The 21151-nt window shown below is 41.0% G+C and overlaps 2 protein-coding genes across 15 annotated transcripts in view; one reads left to right on the top strand and one right to left on the bottom strand.

Annotated features, from left to right (window-relative positions):
• Window positions 1-5658, bottom strand: part of ELP3 (elongator acetyltransferase complex subunit 3) — a 100051-nt gene extending 94393 nt beyond the window's left edge. For all 3 annotated transcript variants that reach the window (XR_007151744.1, XM_047857057.1, XM_047857058.1), the window contains exons 1-2: window positions 5556-5658; window positions 2441-2540 (exon numbers count right to left, since the gene is read on the bottom strand). Coding sequence is in view for 2 of the 3 variants with exons in the window: in XM_047857057.1 (XP_047713013.1) it covers window positions 2441-2540; window positions 5556-5574 (119 nt within the window). In the remaining variant the exon portion in view is untranslated. The remainder of the gene's footprint in view (window positions 1-2440; window positions 2541-5555) is intronic.
• A 149-nt stretch (window positions 5659-5807) lies between these two features.
• The window catches only part of NUGGC (nuclear GTPase, germinal center associated), a 65290-nt gene continuing 49946 nt past the window's right edge, over window positions 5808-21151 (top strand). For 7 of the 12 annotated variants that reach the window (XM_047856934.1, XM_047856936.1, XM_047856937.1 and 4 more), the window contains exons 1-6: window positions 9066-9167; window positions 14083-14204; window positions 16428-16516; window positions 19212-19316; window positions 19930-20038; window positions 20855-21077. In XM_047856934.1, the coding sequence (XP_047712890.1) occupies window positions 16474-16516; window positions 19212-19316; window positions 19930-20038; window positions 20855-21077 (480 nt within the window). In that variant the 5' untranslated portion in view covers window positions 9066-9167; window positions 14083-14204; window positions 16428-16473. Of the gene's footprint in view, window positions 6530-9065; window positions 9168-9595; window positions 9659-14082; window positions 14205-16427; window positions 16517-19211; window positions 19317-19929; window positions 20039-20854; window positions 21078-21151 lie in introns of those variants that run through there. The other 5 variants (XM_047856932.1, XM_047856929.1, XM_047856931.1 and 2 more) reach the window with 5 other exon arrangements.

The following is a 21151-nucleotide window of genomic DNA, read 5'->3' as shown; positions in this document are numbered from 1 at the left end:
CTCCAGCTTCATAGAATTCTACCCTTTTCTCAACCTTAACACCACAGCATCTAGGATCAGGGTAATTCTGTTGCAAGGGACTGTTCACTATATTGTAGGATGTTTAGCAGCATCACTGGCCTCTGCTCACCAGCACCCCACTTCCCTTTGTAACAACTAAAAAACGTCTTCTGACATTAAGAAATGTCCACTGGGATGGTGGGGGGAGGGGGGGGAGAATGCCTGGTTGTAAGCCATGGTCTTAGACCAAAAATAAAAACAATCAAAAAACAATTTAAAGGAAAGGTATGCAGAACCAAACAGGAAATAAGGTACATACATTTTTAAAAGTGGTTTAAAATGTATTCTAAAATATTATAAACAACAGAACATAAAACATAAATACACTTTAACATTTAGGAAGCAAACACTTGTGTTACTACACTCCAAGAAACAGAAAATGATCAGGACTTCAGAGGATCCATTTATCCCTTCCTGACTGTAACTCTATCCCTAATCCCTAGAAATAACCTTTAGTACAACTAATAATTCCTTGCTTTTCTCTACAGTTGAATCGGTTTCTTGTTTCTTTGCTGCTAGCAAACCCTAACAGTCACCTTAATTTCTGATTCTAGTCCATCTAAAATTATTGTGAGGTGTTTGCATCATTTTCAAGAACTGTTAACCCAGTACCTGATTCGTAGAGAGAACCTAAGTACTTGGTATGCCAGGAAGTATAAGGCATAGTTGTTTCATGCCCTATGTTGGCATGTTTGCAGACAGGCATGCACAAAAATAAATGTGTAAGTGATAAAAACCTATGTGATACAACACACATACAATAATGAATGTGTTCAAAGCTCAAGAAAGGATCCCACTGTGTGCTGGGGAGACAGTCATGGAAAACAGGCACAGAAAAAAGTTGGCTTCAGACAGGCAGTAAAGACATGGCGATGCCACTGAGAGCAAATAGGTGGGCTTATGTGAAGCAGGAATGCACATATTTTAAAATATATGGGTAGATCTGACAGAAAGCAGATTTTCAGGGTAAAGGTACAGAAATTTTAAAAGTTGGGATAGTTGAAGCCAGATGGAGAGACTTTACATAATGGGCTAAGGAATTTGCACTTAATTCCATAAACACCGGGGACATGCTGAAAGTTTCTGTACAGGGAAATGACATGATAAAAGATAAAACAAGGAACAATTAACCCAGTTAAGGGATAAAAAGAGGCTGAAAGTATTAGCTACTGCAGTAGTCTAGAATTAAGTTTAAAAAGAGATGGTTAGGGAGTTGGTAGTGGAAATGAAAGGGAGAGTCATGATGAAGAGAGTAGGCAAAGTTAAATCCTAATTGGACCTAACAAAAACAATTTGAAGAGGACACTAGAGTTTCAAGCCTGGGTGAAGGTTAACACAATCAGGCAAAGAGGACATCTGCGTAGGGCCTGGTTTTAAGATGTTAGCGTTTACTTTAGATGTGCTAAATTAAAGAAACTGACAAAAATAAACAAAAAGTAGGAATGTTCACTAGAAATAAAAGACTTGTATAATTAGCGGGATAGCCAACACAGACAGAAAAGAAACTTCCAAACACATGGTAGAAAAATCAGTAAACTATAATCTCATAGTCAAGAAAGGATACTTATTTACTCCTTTAGCAAAAGTTTATTAAGTGCAATATTCCAAGGAAGTGAAAAAACACTGAAGTATCTCAAGTAACAGAAAACAGTCTTTAAAAAAAAGTCGTGTGTGGTGATTAGATCACTGGTGAGTCACCTGAGAGCAGGGAGAAAACTCTTTCATTAGAGTGGATCTATATAGTGAATATCTAATGAAAAAAAAAAGATGCAGAGATGAAGGTCTACTCTTATTTGAGGATGTAGCAAAGTCAACACTAAATGTGACTGTGGAAAGGAAATAGATGAACATGTCGAAGAGGCTGTAAAGTAGGAAAAGATCACGGACCTCAGAGGGAGTATTTTCATGAGAGACAGCTGCTGCTACTTCCGAGACAGTAAGAAGAGAACAAGGATGTAAAGTAATGCAGCACAGAAGATAACATGGGCTCTGGAGACAGACGATCTAACTGAGATTTGGAAATCTCAGTTCTGCCGATTACTAAAACAGTAATCTGTCTCAGATTACGCATCTGTCAAATGAGGGTGATATAAGCACCTACCTCACACAGTTTTTCAGAGGACTGAGTTAATACAGACAATGAACTACTAACAGTGATTGGACCATAGTAAGCATCCAATAAATATTAGGAGCTATTAATATTATTAGGCTATGAGAGAATTTTGCCATAAATGAGTGACAGGGCAGGGTAGAAAGCTAAATTTTCAACTAAAAACTAAAACATGAGACAGAAAACAAGAAGTATTTGATAATTTCATTAAAAAGGCCTACCACCTAAGAATAGGATTGCCTTTTTTTTTAAATATATAAATCCACTTACTTATTTAGATCGATGTCTTTCCCCTGTTCGTGGGCTTCAATTAGTTGTTTAATAACATCTCCTATGGTCAGCATCATTAGCTCAGCAGGGCTGAGATCTCCTGGAAAGATATTTAACAGTGTTAAAAATCATACTACTCAGTAAAGATTTTTGTAATTATTTTTTCCTTCCAAAATTTTTCCAACCATCCCAGATGAATAGCTCAAGTTTACAAGACACCAAACTCTACTATTTAAAGTTTGATCATATCTTTTGTATCTTTAATTAAAACAAAACTGGCCTCACCTATATAGGGAAAAACTCACTCTAGAAGCACATATATTATAAAAATGTCAGAACCTAATTGCATGAGAAAGCACCAAAGTGGTTAAAATAACTTCCCTTTATCTCCAGAATTATAATTACCTTTGGATGCATTACTTCAACTTACTCTCAGAATAGAATGCAGTAGATAGAACAGAAATATTTGCTTGTTTTGTGAAAATGCTACCAAGGGGTAACAGTGAAACTCAAATCCAGGTATCCACAGAATATTACAAAGCAATGCAATACTACTTTGTAATACAAAGGATGTTAGTTCTATACTTGTACAGGGATCTTAATGCATCTCTAAGATATAGTCTGTTCACCATCACGACCTCCTGGCAACCGACACTTCTGTTCTCATCTAAAAGGCAATAGCAGAAGCTGACATGTTTTTACTTGACCCCATCCCAATTACGGTTGATTGGTGCAAGGATGGGCACCTCTCCAGATCAGGCAAATCTGAGCTCTTTTCTCAAGGCAAAAACTGCCAGTCTCCAGTGATAAAAGCTGTGAGACTGCAGCTTGGGAACTGACAGCAAACATACTTCTAGCCTGTAGAGAAAGCTAGTTGCACATGCAAAGATGATGGAGTCATCAGAAAAAACTACAGATGAGAAAGCCCTGGCATTTATGGAGCCCTTTCATTTACTTTATCTCATTTGAAACCACACAACACTACAAGGTGGACATTGTTAGCCCCTTTTACAGATGTTAAAAATTAAGGGAAGTTAAGATGTCATTGTAAATGGCATAGTTAAGACTCAAATCCAGGTGTTTTCTCCACAACTTCCACGCTTTTTTTTCCACTGTACCAAGCTGCCTCTAATTTAATGAAGCAAAGCTAACACAATGTGAGAGAAAAAAGTCCATGTACAATCAAAGGCGAAATGCTTTCCAAATCATGTAATTCAGCACTCCAGAGTGCCAAAAAAGGCACTTCAAGGACATGTAATAGAAGATTGATGATGGTGGTGATGGAAGAAGGGGGAGAAGGAGGAGAGGAAGGAAAGGGAGGGTTTCTTTCTTCATTAAGCCAAAGTAGCTCGGCTTTCACCTGTTTAATATATTGAAACACTATGTAATAATTAATTTGGAGAGGAAAAGGAGATTCAAGACATAAAGATTTTAAAAAGGAATTGTATAGCTTGTGAGTATATCAAAACTTAACTAGAGAAGTAAATTATTAAGGAAAGGCTTTATGGGGGAAATGGCATGGGGGTCTTTGAAGAAAGGGCAAAAGTGGACAAGCAAAACAGAGGGCAATCCAGAAGGAACAGTGCCAGGTATAGGAATTACCTACCTTTGTGTGAAGGAGTGTTGCCTAACCAGAATATAGCCTTTCTGACAAGGCTCAATAAAAAACATAGTACAGGGTACGCTGACTACTAGGCAAGTCGTTTAAATGGACTGGATAATTATATAATCTCAAGTCTGGCAGTAAAAAGAGGAAAGTCGTGTTTAAAAAAATAAGTATACAAAGAAAATGATACAAAAATGATTCAGAAGGTGAAAAGAATACATATTAAGTAAACGGCTCTAGAAAGGCAACAATGAAAAAATAACCCACAAAGATTTAAAGTAAAAACACTTGGACAATAGGTTCCTGTTCCCAGCCTCCAACATTCACTGGTTATGTGATAATGGGAAGATCAATGACTTCTGTACCCCCATTTCCTTGCCTGCAAAATTGGGATAATACAATACATATTTGACAAGACTATTGTAAGAATCAACTGAAATAACATTATAGGAAAGCCAAAGTACTAGTCAGATACTAGTTATTGATGAAGGTGGGTTAGGACGATGATGGCCAAAATGATGAATAAACTATTTCAGGAGGCAGGACTTAGCAACAGGTGAAGAGTGTAAAGCGGTCTGGCCTGCCAGGCAGAGGAGCAAGGCAGAGGAAGAAGATTTGGGACATGTAGTTTGATGCCACAGGACAACTGAAGGTAACCTGGACATTTGGAACTGTTTTTCCCAGAAATGGCAGTTGATGCCCAAAGCCATAGTGATAAAGATTTAAACAAACAAACAAAAAAAAATTGTGGTTTTTTTGGGTGCACACAGACAGCCTGACCATCAGTTCCAATTCCTATGTATAATTTTGGACTGGGAACGTTACTTAACTCTGAATCTCAGCTGCATCTTCCGTAAAAGGGAAATGATACCGACTTCAGAATTATTAGCAAAGGCTCAATAAATAGCTTTTACTATGACAACCACCAATCATTATTAGACTGCTCAACTGAGTGTACAGAGACAAGTTTAGAACTTGTGAGAAAATACTTGAAATTTGACTCCATCCTGTTGAAGACGAAAGACGGAATTGCTCCCGGCCAATTCAGGAGGTAATATAAATCGGGAAGAACTGTATGACTGTCCCACAACCAAGGACTGAGTTTTTCTTTCTTTTTCTTTCTTTCTTTTTTTAACTAAAACAACAGGTTAAACGTACCATAAAAATCTTAGCAAATTAAGAGACCCGAGAGCACGTTAAATCGACCAACCACGTTGACTCCTTGTAAGGCATACCTTGGAATAAAGCTTTTCCTGCCATCTATGCAAAAGACACCAAGTGACTGCCAAAAAAGAACAGAGTAACGGCAGGCTAGCTTAAAATGCACAATATGTAAAACGAGAAGACAGAGGACTGGAGCCGACACACAGACTGACCCTAAGGTGGCAGAGCGACTGGCTGAGGCAGAGGATTCCCGCGGGAAAAACTGCTTTCAGCACCTGACCGCCAAGGTGTTCGCCCCTCCCCTACTACCCCGCAAACCCGCCCGCTTCTCCCTCCCTTCCGCACCTTTCCGCTTCTGCCTCATTTCTCCGCGGTAGTCGTAGCTGCTACCATACACGCCGTGGCTAACAACTCAGACCTCAGGCAAAGTTGACAGCCACAAAGCAACCCCAGCCTGTCGTAAAACGACGGTCAACATATCGTAAAGCTGTTCCCAGAAGACGGCGCGCGCGGAGGCCCGCCCCGCCCCCCAGCGGCGGCTCGCGCAGCTGCAGGGGGCGGAGAGAATCTCCAGCCCAAGCTGTTCCTGCTTGGGATCTAAAGGCTGTAGAATGGGATCCTCTAAACGCCGAGGAGCGCATGGGCGCTAGAAAGCTCGACCTGGATGGACAGTAGAGCGGCCGGACAGTTCTTATGTACAGAGGCTACGCCAGGCTTATTTAGAGAGGCTCCGTTTTATCTATTGCGCTTTTAAGCTAGCCTACCCTTACTCTCTAACTTTTTGGCAGTCACTTGGTGTCTTTTGCATAGATGGCAGGAAAATGAGAGTGTGAATGGGGATGTCTCTAAATAAGGGTACTTGAGCCCAGGGTCCGCCTTCTCCAGGGAGGCTGGGCTGGAACCTCGGTGGGAGATAGTTCGAGGATGAGCCCGCTAGTGTGGTGTAAACTAAATCCAGGGCCTGGTGGCTATTATCATATTTACACTGGAGATTCCCAAGCTTGGCTGCGTATTAGAATCACCTAGAGAGTAGTGAAATATTCCAGTGCCCAGCTCACATACCATACCAAATTAAATATCAAGGGGTAGAGCCAGTCATGTTTTAAAGATCCTTGGGTGAGTCCAATGTGCAGCAAAGTTTGGGAACTACTGAACGAGACCAGAAATGATCGTAACTTGAATCGGAAGAGTAAGCTGTAGAGATGATGAGAAGTGTTCAGATTCTGAAAATATTTTGGAGATTTCAACACGATTTCCCGACAGACCAGATATGGGATGTGAGAGAAATAAAGACATCAACATCAAGCTTTTGGATCAAGGTACTGGAACCATATACTTGCCATTAGCTGAAACGGAGAAATCTGTAGGCAGAGTGGGGTTTTGAGGGGGGTGTAAGGAGGTCAATTTGAATATGTTGTATTTGGGATGCCTAGTTAGCAGTAAGGCATGAAAAAGGTTCAGGCTGTACATGCCAAATGAGAGTTATAGGTATATAGGTGAAATTTAAAGCTATGAAACAAGGTGAATGTAGAAAAGAAAGAGAAGACTAAAGACAAAGCTTTGGGGCATTCTAATCCTAGCAGGTTGTGAAGGGGAATAACCAGCAAAGGAAGGTGAGGTGGTGCCCCCAGGGAGTTTAGAAAAAAACTAAGAGAGGTGCGGTTACCTGGAAAACAAGGGAAAGTGTGTTGAGGAGGGAGTGATCTACTGGGTCAAAGGCTGCTGAAGGATCAAGTCAGACGAGGGTCGAAAGTTGACTAAGATCAATGGAGACTTTGACAAGAACAGTTTTATGAAACTGTAGATGTGAAGGCTTGACTATAGAAGGTTTATGATAGATTGAGAGGGGAGGAATTTGAGAGTGAGTTTACACAACTCTTGAGGGATTTTGCCTTCAAGAAGTACAGAGAAATGGGGTTGTAGCTGGATGAGAAAATGGTGTCAAAGGAAGTGTTTATTAAAACAATAAATAACATCCAGTTTTTATGTCAATGGGAATAATCCAATGGAGAGTGAAAAAATTTTTAAATGTTTTTTTAATGTTTATTTATTTTTGAGAGAGAGAGACGCGGAGGGGCAGAGAGAGAAGGAGTCACAGAATCCGAAGCAGGCTCCAGGTTCTGAGCTATCAGCACAGAGCCCGACACGGGGCTCGAACTCACGGACTGTGAGATCATGACCTGAGCTGAAGTCGGATGCTTAACTGACTGAGCCACCCAGGCACCCCAAGAGTGAAAATTTAATGAATTACAAGAGGAAGGTACTCTTCTTAGCACTGCAGTTGGAGAGAAGGGATGGAATCTGGTGCACAGGGGAAGGGATTCCCTTTTGATGGGTGCCTGGATAGTTCATCTATTAACAGGAAGGCAGAGCACCTGAATATAGACTGATGGAAGTTTTCTTTCAATTGCTTCAATGTTTCCAGTGAATTCAATGAAAATGCAGCCTGGTAGCTTCCCCACACTTTTAACAGACCTAGCATTCAGGTGTCCAATACAGGTATCAAGGACCACCATAAAGAAACCCAAGCAGCTTTAAAAATGATCAAAATTAATTTTAGTCATTAGGTATTTTAGTAGTGCCTCTGATTTCGAATACGGTTAACTGTTGAAGCAAAGAAACAGCCAGTAGGGGGAGAGCTAAGCATACGTGACATGAAACAGAAGATTAAGGTGTAATTTTGCCCAGAAAGAGAAGTAAAGATCCAACATTAATGATGATAGTCACGCTGATTTTCTTTGCTTTGAGCTTTATACCGGTATTTCTATGGTTTTCTTATGGACGAGGCATATCATCTTGCTAAAAGTTCAAAACAACTTTTGAGATCACAGTCTAAATATTTATTTATAATTCTTGTTGACCCCTTTGCTTTCTGAATCCCCACTTTGGAATAAAAAATACCTACAGTTACTGAGAATTACCCTAGTAACAACTGAGTCCGCCTTTGAAGGTCAAACGTAACCTGAAGCTGAAGGTTAAAAAAAATAGCTTTTTCCCTATACTTGATGTGATTGTTTGGGTTGCCAAATACAGTAGAGTAGGTTCTACTTTCTTGTCCATTGGACAGCACTTTTTAAATATTTGTTTCTCTGGTTTAAAAAATATGAATATAAAATTAAGTTCCAGAAAGAGTTCTTTAAAACTGTATGACAGGGGCGCCTGGGTGGCTCAGTTGGTTGAGCATCTGACTTGAGCTCAGTCATGATCTCATGTTTCCTGAGTTCGAGTCCCACATCAGGCTCTGTGCTGACAGCTCAGAGCCTGGAGCCTGCTTTGGATTCTGTGTCTCCCTCTCTCTCTGCCCCTCCCCCTTGCGCTCTGTTTCTCTCTCTCTCTCTCTCTCAAATATTCAAAAAAAATTTTTTAAAAAAACTATGACACTTATTTCTGCAATCAAACAACCTAGCGTTGTTTGGGTTTTGGTGAGTTCCAAGACTTTGTTATCAAGAATCGGTTTATCTTTACCATCTCACGTCATCCATCTTACCCAGTTGTCTTTGTATTTGGGGGTGTGGGAACCAGAGCATTATCTCTCTTGGGACTGGGGCATTTTTCCTAACTGCTCAAGTAAGTTAGATCCATCAGAATAAGTTTCCTCCTCAAAGAAAGGATGCTGCAGGGTTGATGGTGCAATTTATTTAGAAAGAATAAAAATGACTAATATCTGCCTGCTTGTAGGAATAGAGCAGAGAAGAATATAAGATTCCCCAATTCACACACAATTCAAGTTTAAATGAAAGGGGAAAATAGCGTGAATCAGTTTCTGAAGGAGGAGATTGTCATAAATAACCCTCAAATGGCAAATCAGTTTCACTTCTGCTTGGGTGAATTTGGCTTGTGACTGTGGCCACAAAGGGTATATACCCCAGCTGGTTTCACATAGCTATACTAAGGCAAAGAAACAGCTACCATATCCTTTGTGGACTCCTAGAGCTGAAGCAGATAAAGTGACATCTGGTAAGTTGTATTTCTTATGTAATTTATGCTGTAACTTATAGATGATTTAAGAAACAGGCTTTCGATTTACCGAAACATTGAGAAGATAGTACTGAGAGTCCCCATATAACCCACACCCAAGTTCCTCTCTTATCTTACGTGAGTCTGGTACATTTGTCACAATTAGTGAACAAATATCAATAGCATTAATATAAACTAAGGGCTCTACTCTATTCAGATATTCTTAGTTTTTATCTGCTGTCCTTTTTGTGTTCCAGGACACACATTACAGGTAGTGGTCATGTCTCCTTAGGCCCCTCTTGGCTGTGACAAGTTTCTCAGACTGTCTTTGCTTTGATGATCTTGATGGTTTTGAGGAGTACTGGTCAGATCACCTGTAGGATTAACCTTTATTGAACTTTGTCTGCTTTTCTCATGATTGCACTGGAGTGATGGGTTTACGGGAGGAAGATCTCAGAGTTAAAGTGCTGCTGTCATCAGATCACATCAAGGTACATACAGACAACATGATCTATGACTGTTAATGTTGACCTTCATCACCTGGCTGAGGCATGTCTGTCAGGTTTCTCTACTGGAAAATTCCTCTTTTCCCTTCCTTCCATACTGCCCTCTTTGGAAGGAAGTCGCTCTGCAAAGCCCACACATAAAGAGTGGGGAGTTATGCTCCCTGTCCTCGAGGGTAGAGTATCTAGATAAATTATTTGGAATTTTTCTGTATGGAAGACTTGTTTCTTCTCCCTCTCTTAATCTTCTTAAAGTAATTTTTTTTTCATGAAGGAAAGTGAGTTTTACTTTCTTTGTTGGTTTAAGTGAACTTTAAGGCTAATGCAAAGACCAATGAACTAGAATCTGGAAAATCAAGTTTTAGCTTGAATTTTACATAAGGGTATGATCTCAGGCCAGTCACTAAATTTTCTCCCTTCCAGAAACACAGCAATTTCAGTCATCATTAGGGGTAGTATTAATGTCATCTTATGCCTCATTAGCTTTGGCAAGCTTGGGGGAGCAGTATGAGAGGATTTGAATTCATTTTGTTAGAACCTGATAAGGCACATTATGAAAATATCTGCTTCTTTTACATACCTATTCATCCAGGGGAGAAGGAAGGAAAAAATCATGCAATCCAATAACTCCCTTACCGTAGCTACCCCTGGGGGCTGTGCTTCTCAGGTTGCACACATTAGTTCGTGTATTAATGCTGCAAATATAACTCTTGTCCTTTGGGGGTTCGAAGGCCCTTGTTTCACTTTTGCTTCTGAGCTAATGTGTTTAAATTGCTTTTTTGGCACATACCTAGTTTGGAAGAGCAGTGCAATGTCCAATAAGTGGTTACGACGTGTTGCCAATACTAAAGGTACTTAAAACTTAAAAAGAAGGGAAATAAATCCTAAATGTCACCAACATTCCATAAGTTTATTAAGAATCTCCTTTTCCTTATTTCATACTCCAGCCCACCCCCCTGTGGGAGGAGGACAAGACCTTCACCAAGGGTTCTTGAAGGATGATGAGTTAGAACTCACAAGGTGGTTGATCAGTGTGGACAAGAATGGAGTCAGTTTATCAGTTAAGGTGGCATATGTACCCTCAAAACTAGAGACTTGGCCCAGGTGAATACTAGTACTGACTTCTAGTTTAACTGTCTTCACCAAATATTCTAAAAATAAATGACATTTGTAAACATGCTGAAGTGCCTGCAGACCAACTGTGCATACAATATTACATTTAATCTGGGTATGTATTATATTTAATCCAGTGAACTCCTGATACAGGTATCTTTATATTCTAATTTTCTAAGAGGGGTAGGTGATTTGATCAGTGTTACATTGAAGCCCTGGAGTGTGATCCCCAAATTCAGGCATTCTGACTCCAAATCCGGAGTAATGTCCATTACATTTTGGAATGTAAGCCCTGTGTGTGCAAACACCCTCCCCATTTTGTTCCCTGATGTATTACCAGCACCCAGAACAGTGCATGGCACGTAATAGACACTCAGCAATTATTTGAATAGATGTATGAATGAAATTGCTGCTATTATTAATCTTACCACCTAAGATACACTTAAAAGATACACTTCATTCATTCAACAAATATTTAGTCAGTGCTTACTATGTACCAAGCCCTTCCCACATTCAGTAAAAGTAGGGAATAAACCAGTTGATGATAATAATACCCCATAAAGGGAGTTTGCTAGGTTAAGCATTTTGATTTTTTTTTCCCGTTAGAGCTCCCTTGGGGGGTGGAGGTGGGGGACAGACAGAAATAAAAGGAAAACAAGAATCATGTAGGAAAGGTTAATGATGTGAAGCAAGGTAGAGTGAGATGAGATTCTGACTGAAGGAAAAGAGCTAGGGGAAGAGAACAGGATGTTTGCAATTCTTAAACACATTCAATTCTGCATTAGACACAGAAGGAATGCAGTGAAAGTATACTACTCAGTATCTCTCTCTCTCTCTCTCTCTCTCTCTCTCTCTCTCTCTGTCACACACACACACACACACACACACACACACACACACACACACACAGTCTTGTTTTACTTCTGAAGGCATTGAACAATGTTCAGGCAGTACCTTCAGTTTGAGTCCTAAGTACATTTTTATCAAGTAGCTACTCTCAGTCCTACTCTACAGCTTTCATTCCCAAAATGCTTTTGTCATGTATTTGAAGGAGCCCCTCATTTGTGAGCACCCTTCCCTCCACTCTTAAGCTCCAGAGGCTTTATTTAAATAGTGTCTATGAGAGGCTGCTTGGTGGGAGGACGAGAACACTGACCTTGGAGTCACTCCAACCTTGGACAGTTCCTTCCCCTCTCTGGGCCTCAGTGTCCATATCTCTACAATAAGGGGCTTAGGAGCATTCTTTATTTAATTACACTATATGAAGCTGTTCTAGTACAGGAATAACTGTTACATTTGTGTCACCTCTGTTACGTTTCTTTAAGAAAAAAAGACATTAAGCAAGTACAAACAGAAGAAAGGAGGAGTGGAAGAAGCAAAAATAACTGTCAAAAATCATAATTATTTAACAGGAAATGCATTCTGTGCAACCTTCCCATATCTAGCTAAATATGCAGAGTCTCATTTAAAAGATGCTATTCTTAGGCTCAGTGCACATGAATGTAAATACGTACTAAAAGCAAAACTTAAGTGCTAACCGCGTAGTTGAAATACAAGTGAAATAAACCACAGGTGAATACCTCGCCTGTGTGAGCAATAAATTTGGACTCCTTTCTATTGCTTCTCCACAGAAGCCAAATTTTCACAAAATACAACCACCATTACTGCCCTTCCTTGGGGTAAAGTGGATCCCTACATAATCTGAGGAAGGACTATGCACCCATGGGTCATTGGCTCCTGAAAGTGAAATGAACCTGAAATTAGAGACACCTTCCTTGTGCTACTTTTGATTACATAGGAGCCCTAATCATTGGTATGGTCTTGGTGTCAATGGCAGGTGACATTTTAAAATAAGAACTTTAATCCTTTTGGCATCCAACTAAGTCAGAGAATATTCATGGTTTAAGGACTTGTTCAACTCTCATTTATAGGTGGTAAAACTAAGCCCCAGGGTGATAAAATAACTTTTCTGAAGTCTTACAGCTCTTTTGACTGGTGGCAAAGCCAGCACTGTACTTTCCACACCTGATTTGCAGTTTATGGCCCTTCGTACCATCATTTAGTTTAGCTCAGTGACTATGTACGGAGTGTCTGTACCACACTACTCCTCTATTCACTGATATATTTGTTTATAAGCTTTCCTTTTTAAGTGCCTGCTGTTTCCTTCATTCCACTTTCTCAGTCCTGCTGTTAATTATCTCTTTCCATTTTCCTGTGTCTTAGTTTGCTGATTAAATGGTCCCTTTCTGCCAATCTTTGAACACTGGCAGAAGGAATCACAAGCACACCTCAGATAATTTTCAATTTCTCCAAATTTCAGTTAGGGATCACAGATTACTCATGTACCATAGATGCTCCTGCATGGGAGGCTCATGGTTTGGTGTGTCCCCACTGTGTGCAGCTAAGCCCAGCCCGAACCCAGATAGTTAACATGCTAACGGCCCTTGTTGGCCATTGTGTACAGTTGACTTAATAAATGACGTTAGATGAACTGAAGTTCCTGTGACCCCAATGGCAGCCAAAACCAGTGCCCAGGATTTGGTGAACATGTCTGCTTCTCTTCTAAATCTACTGCTGTCTCAGTTTGAAGAGCCTTATTCTCACTGTTCGTATGGTAGTAACACTTATCAACTTCTTAGTCCTTTTGGACTTCATCTGACTCCACTATTTCTTCCTGGATTTTGGCTACCAGAACACAAGTTACCATGGAGATCTACAGTGCATTTGTCTATTGATAGGAGCACACATTTTGTTTTGTTTTCAGTGATCTCTATGATACAGTGCCTAATGTTTTATGTGACTGTGACTCATTGAGCTGCTGATTTCAGGAAACAACAGATCTCTTTCTTAGGGGTTATTCCTAGCTCTGTATCTAAAGTTATTGATGGGGGGTGCCTGGCTGGCTCGGTCAGTAGGGCATGCGACTCTTGATCTCTGGGTTGTGAGTTTGAGTTCCACATTGGGTATAGAGTCTATTTAAAAAAAATGTTGGGGCGCCTGGGTGGCTCAGTCGGTTAAGTGTCCGACTTTGGCTCAGGTCATGATCTCATAGTTTGTGAGTTTGAGCCCCGTGTGGGGCTGTGTGCTGATAGCTCAGGGCCCGGTGCCTGCTTCGGATTCTGTGTCTCCCTCTCTGTCTCTACCATACCCCCTCTCACGCTCTGTCTCTCTCTCCTTCAAAAATAAATGAACACCAAAAAAAAAAAAAAAAGTAAACAAAAATAAAGTTATTGATAGGCATTGCCATATACTTACACACATTATAGCTCATCTACCCTTTGCTTTCCTCTCTCACCTAGATCTTGATGTGGTTTGGCATTTCCAACTCAGCACTACAAACCAGGAACCGCTTGCAGCTCTCGTGAATTTTTGTGACCTCATAGAGGACTTCCACTGCCAGCTTTGCTGGTGAGCACTTCAAGTAAGAATATAGGATCTGGGATTTGAAGAGGCCTTCAAGCTCATCTAGTCTAATGCCATTATTAAGTGGTCATTCCGGTATAGGTTCAGACACATTTAGTGGCAGAAAAGTCATTACTTTCTAATGAATTTTATATGCACCTCTAAGGTAATGTATTTGAAGACCACTATGAGGTCTTCTCCCCATCTTCTGCCTTTGCCTGTGTCATTCCTTCTTCAAGTTCAGCTTTCGTGGTTCCTATGAAGTTAACTTCCCTGTTGATGTTGTCCTTTTCTTCCCAATCTCCCCTTTATTTCTTAAACCAGGATTCCAATTATATAAAAAACTAACATGGTTTAAACAAAAACTTAATAAAAACTGATTTGGTTTTTAAACATCCTTTGGTTTAGAATCTCATCAGGAGCTTCCCATCCATTATTTTATTTATTCATTCATTCACCAATTGTTGTCAGTCATTGCACTTCCTGATAGAAATGCAACATTGAAACAAATGTAGGTATGACCTCAGATAGCTCATGGTTCAGGAAGGAAAAAGGGACAAGGAAGCATGGTAACAGAGATGTGCTTGGAGCAGTGGTGACACAAGAAGGGAAAGATTTGGGAATCAGGACACAGTTTCACAGAGAAAATGATAAAACAGGATCTTAAAGAGTAGGAATTCGCCGAGAAGAAGAGCAGAAGACTACCCCACATAGAGAGAACAGCCTATGCTAAAATGTATGGAATAGGGCACCCTGTCTTGGAGAACTGTAAGGAGTTTGGGGTGATCTGAGAGGGAGCATCAAGATAAGGAATGAAGAGATGAGGAACTCTGCCTAAGGCTCAGGACCTTGCACACAGTAGGGATTCACACCACATCCAGCCAATACCCACCAAGTACAGAAACCATTTGGCCAGTTAATATCCACCAGCCAAACTAAGAATAAGAGGCTGTTTTGACTGAGGAGCTGTGATTTTCATTTGGAGTTAATATGTAAATGAGGCATAATCTCTCTAACAGCCTATGGGTTTAGTGGCAGTTGACAGATCAGGTGGGATTTTGCATTTCTCAGAAGGGCCAGTGACTCTCTGCTTTTGAAGTACATGGCTGAGTGATCCAAACAGCAATATCAGGTAAGGAGAGGAAGCACTTTGGGGCTCTCCCCAACTGTGTTGCTCAAATTCTCCTCTGTGTGTGGAGACAAAGAAACTCCAGGGTAGCATATCATTACCCAGTGTCCTCTGTTCTGAGCCTCTATGGGTCCCATTCTCCCTCCACGCCCAATTTGTCTACCTATGGACTGGAGACAGGTTGGATTTGACATTTCTCCTTTTGGATGTGCCTCTCCTCCCCCAACCCCCCAACCCTTGCAGATGCCCTAACCTATGGCACTGCATATTGGCCATGAGCTGGGGTGGGGCGGGGTGGGGGTCTTCCTCCTTGAATTGGAGTGGGGTAGCAAGAAAGACTCAGAGAACCTAGTTATTGCATCTCTCCTTCCCCACTCAGTAGTTCCCAAAGCAACTCCGGGGAACCCTAGAAATATGGAATATTCCATCCATCTTCCAGATTCTTGCTGAGATCTGCTGGGACTAAGCATAACCAGTCCAGGTTCATAAGTGAACCTGATTGGGCCACTAATACTGCACCCAAAGCAGCAAAGCCATATAATTTCACCTTTATGGTTCTGATCACTAGAGGTTTATTGTTACTTTAGAGTTTATTGTTAACTAAAGATCTCAGATAATATCATTTTAAAGTTCTATACATACAACTATTATTGAAAACCAATGGTCAGGGGCGCCTGGGTGATTTAGTCAATTAAGAGTCCGACTTTGGCTCAGGTCATGATCTCATAGTTCATGAGCTCGAGCCCTGCGTTGGGCTCTGTGCTGACAGCTCAGAACCTGGAGCCTGCTTTGGATTCTGTGTCTCCCTCTCTCTGCCCCTTCCCTGCTTGCTCTCTCTCTCTCAAAAGTAAATAAATATTAAAAAATTAGAAAAAAGAAAACCAATGGTCAAACATTGGTTTTTGTCATGTTTAAAGCAACATGTAGTATATGAGGCATTGTGAGGAATTCAGAGATAAGTTGGAATCGCCATTGCACTTTAACAGCTTGGAATCTAGTTGGGGAAACAAAGCATAAGCAGATTTACATGTTGTTGTTATTATTTTGCTTTATGTATTTATAATTTCTGCTGTAATTGTCACCCCCATCTTTGTACTTTGTATATATTTTTAGGCTGGTTCTCCTGAGTGGACAAAAGCAGGCATTTGCATAACAGGAAATGGAAGAAACTGAAGATTTTGTGGGTCAGGGACCACACCCAGGTAACATCCCTACAATATCCCCTGATGGAGTGCATACTTTCTATTTACCACTATATAATCAAGGGCAAATGGGTTGCGAGTATTTAACTGTAGTCATTGTTCCTTCCTCTTTATTCAGAAGCTGCTTTCTCATGACACAGTTTAATAGTGAATGAATATAAACTATTTCAAGAATTAAATAGCCTATTCATGATGTAGTGGATTATCTCACCAGCAATTAAATTTGAATACCTCTCCCCTTTTAAAGGGAGGTTTGAGAAAGCCATCTTGGATTTTCAGAGGGTAGCCTTTCTCTGAATGGGCAAGGTAAGGCCCCTGGAATCATTTCAGGCACTGTTCTTAGAAGGGAAGATGTAGGGTGAATCCCCTTGGAGTCAGTGAGGTCAGCCTCCCTCCCTAGAAGGCTGGTGTAGGGTCCCTGGAGCCAAGGAGAGAGCCTTCCCTAGGAAGATGCAGGAAAGTAACCCCTGTGTGTAGAGAACAGGATGTATCACATGTATTTCCTCACTCATAGGGAATGAAATCCCTTAGGGGCAAGGAATGTAGGGTTTCTGGGTCAGTGGGGTGGTGGCTAGCGCTGAAAGAGTGGAATTGTTCAGCTTGGAAGAGCCATGGCAGTCTCTGGCAACCCTCTGGATCAGCAATGAACCTGTATCTTGTGTTAGGTGGCTGGGGATCAGTTTTTTAAAGTGACACCTTGTGGCAGCAAGAAGTAACAGCGGCAGTAGACTAGGTTTACTTCTTTGGCTTGCCCCCACCCAACCTTACTGCTCTTTTTCTTGGGTGATTCAGTGTAAAATGCTGGGAAAGGGGAGGGAGTGCTTGAGCAGTTACAGGGAATGAGAAGAGATGTGGCCAGTTCAGGCCAGTTCATTCCAGTTACAATTTAAATAGAAATACTACCCTTAAATGGTCTAAGTCCAAGATAGACTACTTTCTCCTTTCCAAGTGGTTTTTCATTTTAGCGATTGAAGAAAAAGTTTCACATCCTGCTGTTTTGTCTGACTTCCTAGCCTTTGCTTTAGTTGAGGAATAAACTTTCAAGCTTTTATCAGATTTCTTGCCAGTTCCTGTAAAATTGAAATGAAGGCCATGGATACATGGGCATGTCCCTTGTTTTATACATGTGGCTAAGATGTGCAAATATCATTCACACAAAAGATTTCCCGAGTTACAAAGTTGAGATCAAGGCCCGACATCTTTTACTTTCCACACACAGATACCTTCTTGTAGCACAGACTAAAGTATTCGTCAGCCTGTAGCTTGTCTAAGGGCCTGAGTGGTATATTCTTTTCTTCTCTGCCTCTTCCTTCTCCAGCTCCAACCAACAACTTGGTATTTAATTCTAATGCGGTCCTTAAACTAAGGCATGATGAAATCTTTGAGTTGAGCTGAGTTAAGAAGTTAGAATGTCTCAGATAGAGGGTCTGAAATACAAGCTCTTTCAACACCCTGTCACTGCATGAGCATATGAGGTGGCAGAGATTCCAGGTTTGGCAAACAGCACCTTTCTGCTGTCTGCAATACTTTATGGGGTGTGAGCTGGCTCCAGGACATGGCAGGATTTGTTCTGGAAGCCATAAGGCTGAGCAGAGAGGGAGGGCTGGCTGGACTATCTGGAAGACCTGCTGTCTGGAGCCCAGTAGTGGAGGCTGTATCTTGCAGGTTGCTCTCCTGGGTCCTGATGTGAGCCTTCTTCTCTGTGGTTCCTCAGGGAATATGACCTCCCAATATCATGCTCAGCTTGGAAGGGCTCATACCCTTCCATGAGCCATGACTCTTGAGGATCAATTCTTCAGGTTCATCTCATGGCCATTTCCCAAGGCACGAGCCAATCCCAGGAGCGCTGGGTTAAGATCATTTCCAATGACCTTGACTCCAAAGACCCACTTATCGCCCTTTTCTAACCATGTGGATACTGCCAGGGGGTATTTTCTAAGACTCATCCAGAACACAATGTTTTGGTTGTACCCTTTCCAGAGAATTATGGACCCTACCAGCCCTTCACTTCATAACCAAAGGAAACCCATTAAAGTGAATAAATCTTGGGAGAACTACAAAGTTTTGCTTCATGGGGATTTCTATTCTTATTTGTGTAAGGAAGCAGCTGCTAATGACTTTCAGTGAGGAAGGGGGAAAATTCTCCCAAATTTAACCTCTGAAGGGCGTGCACTGGTAGAACATCCTCCTGAATTATTACATTGCGTATATTTTTGTCATCCCTCTCATCTCATAGATGGTCAAGAAGTGGTTTGCCCTGGTCATGTGGCTGATTCTTTCCTCTGCATTCTGCTCCTGATCAATTTCTTTCCCAGTTTGAAACGACCTCCCAGAGGCCTTTCTTCACCCCACACTTAGTCCTCTCTTGGGTTTCTCTGTACACAATTGGCATATAGTGAAGAATATCCAGCCATTTTGTCTTCTTAGGGTTTCCAAACCTGTCATTTAATGTCAACATATGTTCTGGGGAGATATTTTGGACTCTGCACTTCAGATCTAGATGCGAAGTTCTGTGACTCCGGGAAGTAGGGACCAGACTGGAACGGCCCAATGGTGCCTGCTTCTGGAATGACTTTACGCACACAGAGCTGGCAGGAGCCTCCTTAGATTCTTTGGGTTTGTGTGTTGATAGAGGTCAGGCAAGTATACTATGCCCCAGGATCTTTAATTTTATATAATCTCTGTTTATTTCTAGTTGATGATGATTTATTTAAAGAGCCAATGAAAAAAAGAAGACGTTCAGATAGAGACCAGCGGTTCCGAGCATTTCCCTCCGTGGAACAAAGTGCTCTTAAGGAATGTGAGTGTCATGAAACTGCTGTGGAGCTTGTTTTTGTGTGGCTCTGTCCTTTTCCAAATGTGTTAAAATGCTCAAAGGAAGAGAAGGTCAAATTGGAAAGAAGGATGAAACATAGTCAAATCATCCTGATCCAGAAAAGGGGGCTTCAGAGTCTCTGCAGAGATCTATAATTTGACAATTCATCTGTAGGAGTCTCTGGATAGGAGGGTTGTTATCAGAAGAACCTCTTCCTGATTAGAACAAAGATTGTGAAAATGGTTGATTTGGTGCCTCGGTGAGTATTAATATGACGGCCTTGCAAGTTTTCTTTTTATGACCACAGGAGAGAAGAATCTAGAAGGGCTATAACCTATGACAAAGCCTATGCTGACTTCTGGAACAAGGAGTTTCAGAGCAGGCTAGCTCCTTGAGAGGCCTTCACAATCAATAATTGCTATCTCCCATGAACTAGTATCTGTAGTGTCAGATAACTTGCTTTCATATTTAATTGGCTTTTCATTTCCTTTCTTTTTTATTCCCTTTCTCTGACGTATTGAGCACATTCCTCTTTTGGAGACCTAGTACTTGATCCCTGCCAGGTACATCCCAGGTAATACATCCCTATTGATTCCAGATGAAAAACTGGAGTCACGGACCAGAAGGGTTTTGAGCAATACTTATCAGAAACTTATTCATTCTGTCTTCCTGGATGACAGCATTCCTAATGGAGTCAAGTATCTCATGTGAGTCTGATATCAGCTATCATAAAATCTTCCTTCCATGTCTTTCCTTATGTTACTGTAGATGCTTTTCTCCAACAATGAAAGGGAATTTTCAATTAGAAACTAAGGAAAGGAGGCTAAAAAGTTATATAGCTATGGGCTATTATTGTTTATACTGATAGTTGACATTCACTGGGTTGCCACTGTTGCTAGATAACCTGCTAAGTACATATATCAAATTTCATTTAATTGTCCCAATACCCCTATAAAGCAGGAACTATTAGTATCATCCCAGTTTTACTGAAATTGTGGCTTAGAGAAGCCAAGAAGACATTGACCAAAATCACACTGTTGGTAAGTGAAAGGGCATGAATCCAATCCAGGCTGTGTGAAACTTTAGCCTGTGCCCTCAACTGCTAGGCTCAGATGACTAGAGGGACTTGATTGGTGACAGGGCTGAATCTCCTGCTCAATAAGACTCTGTGTTGCTCTCAGCAATACTTTACCTCTGCCCAAACTTTATATCTAGGAACCAGACTATGTAATTTCCACAGGACACAAGCAAAATTGCTTCATATCTATATAGGAATTACAGAGCTTGTATAGAATTATCATTTCCAAGTAATGGTACTTACTTTTTGCATAATATTTTTTGATCCTCGTGACAACTATGTAGTAAACAGGGACTAATATTCTCCTTTGATCAAGAAAATAGTGGAGACTCAAAAGATGTACGACTTGCCTAGGATTTGAACTCAGGTCCTTCGTGTTCTGTTTTGATACTCTTCCCACTGTGCTTTGCTGACCATGACAATGTACATTTAAAAACCAATTTAGAAACAGGCTACTTGCCTTGATTGAAAAACCATCATTGGACCCAATCTACATTGGATTATTTGGAAGCACAGGGGCTGGGAAGAGCTCCCTGATCAATGCCATCATCCAGCAAGCAATGTTTCTACCAGTGTCTGGAGAAAGTATATGTACATCGTGTATTGTACAAGTGAGCTCAGGCTGCTGTGAACAATACGAGGCCAAAATCCACCTTCTCTCTGACCAAGTAAGTGTCTCCTTCCTTCCTTGCTTCCTTCCTTCCTGTTTACCCTTCCTGTTTTTCTCTCTCTCCCTCCTCTC

This window comes from Prionailurus viverrinus, chromosome B1 (genome assembly GCF_022837055.1).
Source record: "Prionailurus viverrinus isolate Anna chromosome B1, UM_Priviv_1.0, whole genome shotgun sequence".
NCBI classification, from domain to species: Eukaryota; Metazoa; Chordata; class Mammalia; order Carnivora; family Felidae; genus Prionailurus; species Prionailurus viverrinus.
The sequence above is the reverse complement of the archived record's forward strand: the minus strand, read 5'-3'. Positions and strand labels throughout refer to the sequence as shown.